The sequence below is a fragment of the Mixophyes fleayi genome, chromosome 5, assembly GCF_038048845.1.
Source record: "Mixophyes fleayi isolate aMixFle1 chromosome 5, aMixFle1.hap1, whole genome shotgun sequence".
Classification (NCBI taxonomy): domain Eukaryota; kingdom Metazoa; phylum Chordata; class Amphibia; order Anura; family Limnodynastidae; genus Mixophyes; species Mixophyes fleayi.
The window spans coordinates 202,056,783-202,068,985 of NC_134406.1; the positions used below are offsets into that span (position 1 = coordinate 202,056,783).

The window sequence follows — 12,203 nt, forward strand, 5'->3', positions numbered from 1 at the left end:
ACTTGAATTTGTTGTTGTTTCAGTTAATTACTGATCAGAAATTAATCAGAATGTAAAAGTTTTGTTATTCACAGGAATTGGCCCTCTGCAAGTTGAAGGGATGTGTACAAGATACCAATGGTACATGGAAAGATGGCAAAGATAGATCAGTGGCCCCAAAGGCTTATCTACCAACAATGGCAGAAACAGCCTATGGTCTGACTCATTTAGACAAGTATGGTATGTGTGGACTTGAGGCCTACTGGTGTGCACCTGGCGTCTGTTCTCATGCAGGTAAAAATGTTGGTTCATGCTTTATTTGCCTGAGGGAAGAATCCAGGTAAAGCCATATCTGTAAAACCATCACATATCCCTCCTGCAGAGACTTAGTCCAGGTAATATAAAATTGACTTCATCCAAATGCCAAAAAATGTCATAATCTACAGTATCTACTAATGTTTGTAGACATGTTTTCTAAGTGGGATAGAAGTGTAATTCCACTGCAAGTTGCACTGCAGTATTTGCAGCAAAGAAATTGGTATATGAATTTGTGTATAGATAGATATGGTATATCACCAATGATGGAGAATGGCAGTGGTACACATTTCAATGTTTAAGTTTTTTTTAAAATGTATTTTACTAAGAATAAAAAAAAAATAAGTTACTGAAACTATTTTAATGGTATATAAAATACACTGAGTAAAGCGATGAAGAATACAGGGATGATTTCATTATTGGTTTTATCTCTAATATTTTATAGTATCAGAACCACTCCTAGACTTCCATTCAATTTTTTTCACCATATGAGATTTTGTTCAGAAGACAACCCAATATTATTATCAGCCCGCAAAAGACTTTTAAAATGCATTCAAGATGTAACTGTTAAGTACCTGAATGAGATGAATAAGCAGTTACAAAAGCAACAAGAGACTTAGAAACTGATTGTACTACAAATGCCTATTGAGAACTGTCAGTATATACAACCAGGAAAATGTCATGGTCAGAAATCTAGTTATTTGACAGATCAATGGGAATAACCACAGCATTGAAAGTTGCTGAAATAGATACTTGGATTCACGTATCCCACTGCAAGAGGGCAGTCGATCCGACAGTGACCTGAAAAGACGCAGAGAATAATAAAGTTTTGGAACCATATATAACAATTTTTTTTCAGGACTTGGATAAAGATGTGGTTCGAGAAGAAGAATCTGACCCAGAAGTCAAAGGAAAATATCGTTATTATTGTTGTCACCGCTGTAGGCATGATTTATTTTTATTGTTATATTTTATATTATTTTTTTATGGACATTTGGTTATGAGAACCTGATGGTATGATGCGGTAGTGGTTTTGAGCATATAGTCGTAAAAATAGAGAATCAGAACTGTCTTCATTCATTCTACTCATAACTAATAACACATACAATAATGACACATATAAGATAGAATTAAAAGATAAGTAATTGGAGATGAATCTGAAGATTGTAATGAGAGACTGTCAACTGAAATATGTATATGTTAATATTGTATTAACCTGAAAATGTGTTAAAATGGTATGATATGACGAACAATTAAACTAATTGTTGGATATGTACACATACACTACATGGACACCAATATGTTGAATTGTTGCCAATACCTTTAAATCTTACAGAGTTGCTTAATTTGCCAGACAGAGGAAAGACCAATTGATGGGAAATTGGTCCTGCATTATAACCTCAAGGGTACCTCATTAGATGCAGGTCCTACACTGACCTATATGCTTTAAACACCGTTAAAATCAGATGCACTCACCTCCCAGGTATAGGGGTTTACATCTAGCAAAGGCTGGCTTGTGAGCCACACCCAAGTCTGCCTTAAATAGGCTGATGGACAGCTGCTATGACAAAAAGACAATATTTTAAAACAAACCATCAAGGGTACCTCATATGAGGTACCCTTGACGTTGGGATGCAGGCTTAAGTCTTTTCATTAAAATATGAACTAATACCTCATGTTTTCATTTTGCTAGACACACACAGATATGCCGTTTAAAGGATAAGCACTAACAACTGTCTTTGTTTTGTATGCATATATGGGCATTGATATTGCCACGCAGCTGGTACCACATACAATATGGGATATACCGAGCGCGGGCTTATTGCCAAACAGCTGGTACCATATATAATGTGGGATATACCGAGCGCGGGCCTATTTTTCTCTGCAACTCCCAGTCACCCTAGTTTGCTGCTACGCCCAAAAAAGTGCCCAAATTCCCTTTCTCCAGAAGCTATTTAGTCTTGTAAACAAACATGCCAAAGGCCACTTGCTTATGGGGGGGTGACTTTAATATGATTATAGTCCCCACACTGGATAGGTCACCAACAACAATAGCCTCTCCTCAACCTCAAACACACTAGGCTAATCGGTTCGCTTTATTACTCAAAGAGCATTCTCTCTTAGATTTCTGGTGGGCGGTTAATGGCATTGGTAGGGGATATACTTTCTATTCTCATCCCCCTTCCCCCCTCCGAATAGATTATTTCTTTCTAGACGCTAGATTAGCTACCACACTCCACAGAGCTGGGGTCCATCCGTTTCCCTGGACAGACCATATGGGAGTATCTCTCCAACTAGACATTGTAAATCTCCCCAAACAAAACCCAACTTGACGATGAGATGACATTCTTTTGCTCAACCCTGCGACATGCCTAGAAATAGCGGAGACGCTTACTGAATTCTTTGCCCTAAATGAGACCCCCAACATATCATTGTCCACGGTCTGGGAGGCGCACAAGGCCACAATCCGTGGGTGCTTTAATATCATAGCAGCCTCCCGACACAGAGAGTAACGGGAGCAGATATCCGCACTAGAAGCTCGACTCCTCTTCACCCAACATCAGGGTTCATTAGACCAGTCACACCTGAGGGAACTGACAATAGGGAGGGGCCAGCTCAACGCGGTCTTCTACAAAAAAAACAGCCCGTAATATTAAGTGGACCCAACAACTTTATTACGAAAAAAGCGACAGGACGGATTCCCTCCTAGCCCGGAAACTACATCAGAGGCATACACGTAATGCAATCTCATCTATTACAAGTTCCCAAGGGCAGCTAACATATAACCCAAACTCGATATGAAAAGAATTCCAGGCATATTATTCATCACTATACGATTTGAATGCCTCAGTCCCGCCACCTTGTAACCTGGACGAGAAAATAAGCACTTATCTACACTCTTACCACATTCCGCAGCTATCTGACTCAAAGATCCAGTTCCTCAGCTCTGATATAACAGAGGAAGAAACTACCACGGCTCTATGTAGCATGAAGGTAGCCTCCGCCCTGGGCCCGGATGGCCTCACCGCCAAATACTGCAAAAAGTTTGCAGGTATTTGTAGTCCAAAGCTAACCACCTGGTTTAATTCTATTTTTGACGGGACTCTGACCCGGCCACAACCTGAGTCCGGATCACGGTCATTCCGAAAGAGGGTAAAGACCCCTCCCTTTGTAGTAGTAACCGCCCCATATCATTACTAAACGTAGACCTGAATATATATGCCAAAGTTCTCGCGAATAGAGTAAACTCTGTACTCCCAAAACTAGTACATCTAGACCAGGTTGGATTTGTTCCAGACCGTGAACAATACCAGGCGGACTATAGACCTCATCCAGCACATTAACGAATGTAAACGACCCTCCCTCGTCATGTCTCTTGATGCCGAGAAGGCATTTGACCGCGCTGGATGGCCCTTCATGATGAAAACTCTTACAGCCTATGGTTTCAAAGACCGCTTTCTCAAGGGGGTTACCACTTTGTAAGTTAATCCAACTTCTGTCCAGGTGAATGGGTGTTCCTCTCCATCCTTTCATATCCGAAATGTGACCCGACAGGGTTGTCCCCTGTCCCCCCTCTTATTTGCATTAGTCATAGAACCTCTAGCCATGAAAATACACCAAAATCCTAATATAACCGGCATACATCTGCCTTCTAGCACATACAAAATTGCACTTTATGCAGATGATATTCTCTTTACCATCACCAATCCTCTAACCTCGCCACCCAATCTATTTCAAGAACTTCTCTATAGTATCAAATTTTAACTTCAACACAGCTAAGACAGATATCCTGGATCTCAATATCCCACCTAAGCTAAAGCAGCTTCTGGAGCTGAACTTTCCTTTTCACTAGAATTCCGACTGCATCAGATACCTGGGTATAATACTCACCAGAAACGTGGAAGATCTCTATTGAGCTAACTACCCACAGCTTATAGCTACCTTTAAAAAATACATGATATCTTGGGACAAACTCATGATATCTTGGATGGGGCAGGTTACATCAGTGAAAATGAATTTGCTTCCTAGGTTGTTATACCTTTTTCATACCCTTCCTATTATAGTTCCCCCCTCAACCTTAAAAATGTTACAAACTTCTATAATGCGATTCATCTGGTACAACAAGAGACCCAGGATCTCTGCTCGTATCTTGCAACGCCCTCCCAGGGCAGGTGGCCTCAGCATTCCCAATCTTCGCAATTATTATTATGCGGCACTGTGACAGGATGGACCGCCTATGCCACCCTGTCTGTTGTTGCGAGGAACCGGCTGGGCTTACTTTGCCACCGTTCCCTTTCGTTATCCAAAAAGTGCCCTCTTGCCGCAGTAGGAGGGGCTTACACGAGCTGCCACCACTGGGCTCCTATACCGGCACCCAGAACCGGGTTTCTTCTGCGTAACTGACGCTGCTAGCATGTCTCCTTGCTGGTGTACCTGGCTGGTAACTCTGGACCTCTTACTATGGATCCGGGTTGCTGTGAATGGATCCCCCCTGGCCTATCACACTAACCAGGGCTGCAGGTAGCAGGCAGGTGATGGTACCGGAAGCGCTTGGGTCCAAACCGCAGACACAGCCGGAGAACGGATTAGATTTTAGGGTCTAATCTGTAGATCACAGGAAAACAGCAATATTGAAGATGATTCCAAGCAGGTCTATGAAGCAAGATGGTTTGTTTGCTCACGCACACTGATGGAAGGTCCCAGTGTGATCAGGTCAGATGACAATTCAGAAGAACACCTATATGCTCAGAGCTCATATTTTATACCATACAGAAATAGTCTATTTTTAGAAACAGGATATACTCTATTGAAACCGAAATTTACATGCATTTCAAGGCTAACAAAATTTACACTTATCTATGAAATTCACTCTGGCAAAAGGACACACAGTAACGACCCCCTGCTGGGCCTTTGGCCAGAGCAGGCATGACACTTCATCACAAAACTTCGTTAGCACTTTCTGCTATCAGACTTCCTTGCACATGTCCTAATTGTAGGTTTCCACAAGCAACCTTATCCATATCCTAAACAGACACTTCCATACTAAATACATCCCAATACACACAAGACCTCCATCCACAAAGACTTATTGTATCAGATATATGCATCAGAACTAAGGCATATCCTTTAGCAAGGTTAAACAGAGACACATTTCTTCCCTGGTCTCAGAAATAACGACTTCCTATCTTACACTAAATAAGAATAAGTGCAAATGCAATTACATAAGTGCCCTGCGCTATTCGCTTTAAATAATTTTTACCCAAAGTTATTTAATACTGATCCAGTCACAGGCACATCTAGCCCAATGTGTACAATAGCATTCCCCACCTGGAACCAGGGTCTGGGTTGATATAGAATCGGACCTGCTGGGTGGCTCGCCGATCTGCTCTGTTCTTTGGCTACCAACTACACAGTGCCCAGTCCCTGCTCGAACCCACCCTGTAATAGCCCTATACCTCTCAATTTGGTCCCGGTCTAATAGATTGGCATCTCTTGCTACTGCACCCTCGATACGGATACCCCTATGGTCTACGCCAGCATTTGCGCCCGGACTATCAAGCTCTATGTACACAAAGTGGGCAGGGGGGGGGGATTATTGTTGCTAAATCATATCACCGGAACTCTAATATTTCCTCAATTCGCGGACCGGGGCGGGCTTGTGATGGGACAGTTCCACCAATACTTACAGATTAGACATTATCACCAAAAGGTCAAAGCCCAGCTATCATCTAGGTCACCCACTGTGTTTGAAAATTTGTTTCTTCAAAAGGACTCATCTCCACACTATACAATAGTTTACTCCCCATCTCCACGGAGGTGAAGGACCGATTCCAAACACAGTGGGAGATGGACTTGGGGACATCTCTAGATCCTGAAGAGTGATCGGACGTTTACGAGTGGACAGCGCGTTGTTTCATAAATGTCCACATTAAGGAAAATGCCGGTAAATTGCTCCATAGATAATACTACGTCCCCTCTAGGCTACACGTTATATATACAGAAACAAGCGCCACATGTTGGATAAATTGTGGCCATACAGAAACCTTTATGCATGTTTGGTGGGACTGTCCCAGGATACGCCCATACTGGACAGCAGTCCTTTCGCTAGACTCAGCAGTCCTCGATACCCCTATCCCCTCTGACCCTAAGCATGCTCTACTGCCCTTATCACTCCCAGACCTCCCCACACATACCCATAAGCTTCTCTGGCATATAATTAGTGCAGCTACCTGTCAAATAGCTGCCTCTTGGAAAAATCCTACACCTCCAACACTTCAAATGGTCTGTGGTTGGGTTTGGCATACTTACAAGATGGACCACATCACCAGTGTGCTGAGGGGCTCCTCTGTATCTTTCTATAAAGTTTGGTCTCCATGGGCTTCATACTACAACCAACCTCTGCTCCAATTTTAACAGAGAATGGACCTTTATTGGAACCATCAGATTAGACTACTCCCTCTTATTTAACGCGTGAACTCCCCTTCCCTCAGTCCCTCCCAACTCTATCTCACCTCCCCCTTTAACCCTATATCATACCTTATACCCCCCCCCTCTCCCTTGTTTATACTGTTCAATAAACAAACATCTTTATGGTACTAGATTAACATGGTTAAATTTATATTGTAAAAGCACTGAGTGTGTGTTGTACATCCTGATTTCTACATGTGCGTATACTATCTCGCTAATGTACCTTTCAAGAATTCTGTAACATTGTTCAAGATAAGATGATTTTTTTAATATTTATTCTCATTTTCTTGATCTTAAAAAAAATGAAAGACGAACACAAAGACCAAGTAACAGAAGATTTATTGATCATGCATTAAAAAAAACCCCAAAAGAAACATGGTACAGTTATTTTTTTCAGAATAAAGGCTTCTGCATACATTATGCTGTATACAGCTTTATTGTGTACGGGAATGACCAATTTTTATAAATAAAAAAAAGTGCTACACAAATATTTTTTTTTAAAACCTAGTAATATTCTGTATTTTTGAAGGCACTTTGTTGAAAACAATTTATATTCTAGAGCAAAAAAACAGCAAACCAGAGAATAGAGTTCTATACTAACTTTGAAATGGTCTGATGTTAAACACTTGATTATATAGATTATAAATACATTGTGCCCCCGCCAAAGGAAGTGTTATTTGCATTTACATTCCTTGATATTCAGGTAAAGGTTTGAGAGGTGGGGGATTGTATCGTCTGCGTTGGTGGGAACAGGAAGGACTTGTTGGGTCAGCCTCACAAGGGTTCACTAGCAGAGACGGTGAAGGAATAAAATTGGCATTACTGGACCATCTTGATCCAGCCCTTGAGTTGTCCAAATGGGGAAATGAATACCTAAACCAAGGCAAAGAACAAATACAGCACAGAAAAAAATAAAAACAAAGATATTGTAAATTACATAGAGGAGAGATTATTGCAAATTCCATATTAGATACACACACAGCTCTCATAAAACACACTGGTTTAATAATGTACTTCCTGTATCCAGTGTCTTTACAGCAGGCAATTTCAGAGGGATGACTGCCCAGTGCAATATTTTATCTGGACTTTGACACGACTGTCACAGCTACACTGACTTGCTTAATTAAATCGTTCACTATATCGCTTAATATAGACTTCATCTACATAGTGATGATTGCGCCACTAACCTAAATATGAGAGATCTGGGTAACGGAAAAACCTTAAATATACTGAAATACTGGATCACTACATATTTTATCATTATACATCTGCTGTGGAATTGGTCCATTGAGTTGAGCCCAAGTACAGGAAAGACCCACGTAATAAAGTAATGGTGAAGCGGTCCAAGTTCCATCTCTCATAGGACTAATATATGGGACAGACAGTTCCCAATGGTGTGCTAACTTACCCTCGCCTAACATTCCAGGCAGACAGATTCCTTCAACTGGCAATCGGAGTACTAAACCTGCGCTCTCTTTGGTACCCATGTCTATATGAGAGAACTCTCACAGTAGAAGAATAAAGTGGAGACAAACATATACTGGAGACATGGAATCAAATGTGTAGAGGTATTTATCTGAAGACCTGGATTATACAGAGATCCATATGTAAATTTTACAGTATGCAATTTTATGAATAAAAAGTAATTTGGTTGACAGTCAATTTGCATTATCATACATAATGATTATAGCATAAGGGATTCTTAGCTCTGTATTTGTCTTTTTATCTTTTCCTTATTGCTTCTCCCATTCTTACATTACACATATCAATGTGATAGCTTTGAGGCATATATATAATTTTTATTTTTATACTTGTGTAGTAGTTATTAAATCATTGCTTACACTTTACATATACATTGAAAGGGAGGAGGCATGAAAACAAAATAGTAGTGTACAGGTATACAGGAAACACAAGCATCAACAATTCTACTAAAACAAAAACACCATGCTGCTTATGTTTAGAGACACATACAGACAGACATTTTTTTTTTATTATTTTTTTTACAATGTCTTTAAGGCAATTTGAACCTCCCTGCAACTCAAGCCAATTTTTTCTTGCCGTTACCCCGGCATTTACTTAATTTTTACCCTCCTGGATGTGTGAGAAAACAGAAGTATCTGCCATTTAAAAAAAAAAAAAAATGTAATGCCCAATGGTGGCCTCAAGATGGACAATTGAAGTGTAATTGAAGGTTTATACTGGCCAGTCATACTGGTCTGGTTAGAAGCTTTAATGCTGCATTAGTCCTGTGCACAAACTGAAATATCAGTTCTATATTTTCAACAACACTCTAGGACCCCTAGTTACATGAATGTAAATTACTAAACATTTTAGTGGGAACTGTAAAGGGGACTGGGGAGAGACATCATGTCAATAGAGAATTAAGACAAAATTAGTTATGTTTAGTGAATTTAGATTTAAAGTACATACCAGTCTCATGTATTATTTCCAAGGGTTGCAAATAGATGAAAGCATCCACTAGTAACATGTCATGTGAACATAATCTCAGTTTCCTTTAGGTGGACAATTACTAGATCTTAGAAACTGGAATTTGCTAGTTTATGTACAGCCAGGGATTCAAAGCTATTAGTATACTATAGGGGAAAGAGACACCATTGGCTAATTGCCCGTAGTGAGTGGAAAGGAGTCTGACACCCAGTGACCGGTAAATACTCTAGCTTTGACATTGTATTCGGAACTACATTACTGTTCAATTCTCATGATGGCAGTGAAGGTTTTTAACCACTTTCCCTATATTTAAGGAGGGAAATTCCCCAGCATAAAGCTGGTCTGATTGGAGTATATAACAAAAAAGTGATGTCTAAACGAAGAATCTCTGCAATCTCTTAAATCCACCGTGAGTAATAAAATGGGTCTGTAAGACTCAGAGGGGATTATATCCACATAAGCAACCACAGCAAGGATTCCATTACATAAGGTGGAAATAGGAACTGATGGAATATATTTTAACTTATCCCAGTGTTAGTGAAAAATCTTGCAATAAAAAGGCAATAATATGTTTTTAAGCAGGCATTGAACAAGGGTTCATAGGAGGAAACGGCTGGAGTTTTCTAACAACCTGAAGGCAAAGAACATATTTGCATTTATGAATCTCAGCTACAGATTTAGTAGACCACATCTTTAACCCAAAACAAAAACAGTGTTGCCTCATCAGATTTTCTGCTATGTATTTAAGTGCACAGAACAGGAGTATTTGGTTATACACTAAACACAGACTTCCTCTCAACAATGAAAAGATTTAAATATAATTTTAGTCTTTTATTTCAGAACATAAAGTATCAAACATACATAAAAAGGATTTTCTGAGTTACATTTAGTAGTAAGTAGACTTCATGTGCATCTCTGGAGGATTCACACTGCACTGGGGAAGGGGAAATATAGGAACTCTGCATCCATTCCTGTGTGCATGCAACAAGCAGCAAAACAACAAAGTTACTCCAGTTAGCTTGGCATCAACTGTGCTGTCTGTTAGAACACAATACAAACAGAGAAGAAAAAAAAAGCATCACTGAAGTAAAAAATGTTATGTCAAAAGCAAAACAATTTAATGTACATATTAGATATAAAACATTGACAAAGCCAAACCCTGATCGCATATTTTTAAAAACCAAAATAAAACGTGGCAATGGAAATTTATTTGGTAAAAGGCAATTTTGGATCACACAGGACTCTTAAGGGGGTTGTTCATTCACCCTCTTTAGGTCCAACAAGTGAAGGGGTCCATCCTACTTACTGTTTTTCAGGAGAATATGTAAAGAAAATCATAAGTATATGGTTTGATACGCATAGCTGGACTCCATTTGGCTAAATTTATTGCAATACATTAAAAGTGATGTCAAAACACACCCCGTTCATATATGGATATACATCATAAGTGTAAATACCTACAGTACAAACAGTCATCACTTTGCTGTACAACCTTCACTCTACTACCAAGTCTGAATTTAGATGTTGTTGCAATGGTCCATGCTTAGATTTACTTTTTTTGCTCCCAAACTTCTTCATTTTTAGTGGTACTTTATATGTTTAGCACAATTTTCTTTCTGTATGTCTGCACTTTAAATCTAAATAAGTACGGAACAGTGTCGGTACAATATACTGCATCCATTGTGGGAGAACACAGAGTCACAGCACGGTGGCTTAGTGGTTAGCACTTCTGCCTCACAGCACTGGGGTCATGAGTTCAATTCCCGTCCATGGCCTTATCTGTGTGGAGTTTGTATGTTCTCCCCGTGTTTGCGTGGGTTTCCTCCGGGTGCTCCAGTTTCCTCCCACACTCCAAAAACATACTAGTAGGTTAATTGGCTGCTATCAAAATTTACCCTAGTCTTTCCCTGTGTTTCCCTCTGTCTATTTGTGCGAGTGTGTGTCTATATTAGGGAATTTAGACTGTAAGCTCCAATGGGTCAGGGACTGATATGAGCGAGTTCTCTGTACAGCGCTGCGGAATTAGTGGCGCTATATAAATAAATAAATGATGATGATGAGTCAGATAATTAGAGGACAAGTTTACAATGATCAGGGTTTAGCTTTATTAAACTTCTTTGATCTACATAAAAGACATTACAAACATGTTTAGTGGTTACAAATTTACAATCAAGTACACAAAAGAGGTGGGAGCAACTGCTGGCTTAGTATAGGTCATCCCCAAAATATAAAAAGCATTCAGATGTGTTAAAGGAGCTACAGTATTAGGAGTATGCAGCACCTGAAATCCCACTAGATGTGAAGCAAAAATTAATAATTTTCTTATAAAATGTGTAGGTATCCATGTACACCCACTTGAGCACACCTAATTTTTAATTTTAAGCCTGGGAAAGTAAAAAAAAAAAAAAGTGTACAAAAAAGTAGGGGTAAAGAGAATAAAGTATACATCTACTCGATTAAAAATACAAAAAAAAAACAAGTGATTGTGTTGCTCTGTGGTATAGAAATTAGGGAGGGTCTAAAATATCTAAACTATTAACCATCAGAGCATGTCATGAAACGTATTCAGTTTTCATTACATAAGATTGAAAATAAAATGAATCTCCCCAAAAAACGATGGGGAAATTTTTTTAAAACAATGGATTTGCCACAATAAAAGGTCATAAACTATAATAGCAGAATATCAAATAAAAGATTTAGATAGTAATTTGTAACTAAATCGATGCTCAATTAAAAAACACATGTATACGTTTTATCATATTTTTGGGCATTTTATGCGCTTACTAGCACTTGCTCTTAATGCAGTGTACATGTATATCTGGGATACTATAGCCAGTTTAGCCTCTGATGAAGCCGTTGTATGTGCATGAAACATTTGAGGCTGCCAAAACTCAGTACACTCTTATTAAAGGCATAAGGTCAAGAATGGCAAATCTCTGACTTTGTCAGGGTATGGAAATCTTCACCTATGTATTTATTAGTTTTATAAGCTG

General features: G+C 39.4%; 1 protein-coding gene across 1 annotated transcript in view; it reads right to left on the reverse strand.

Moving 5' to 3' along the window:
• Positions 1-12,203, reverse strand: part of CEP192 (centrosomal protein 192) — a 198,562-nt gene that overhangs the window by 169,190 nt on the left and 17,169 nt on the right. The window contains exon 9 of the mRNA XM_075214402.1: positions 7,449-7,635. Coding sequence (XP_075070503.1) covers positions 7,449-7,635 — 187 coding nt within the window. The remainder of the gene's footprint in view (positions 1-7,448; positions 7,636-12,203) is intronic.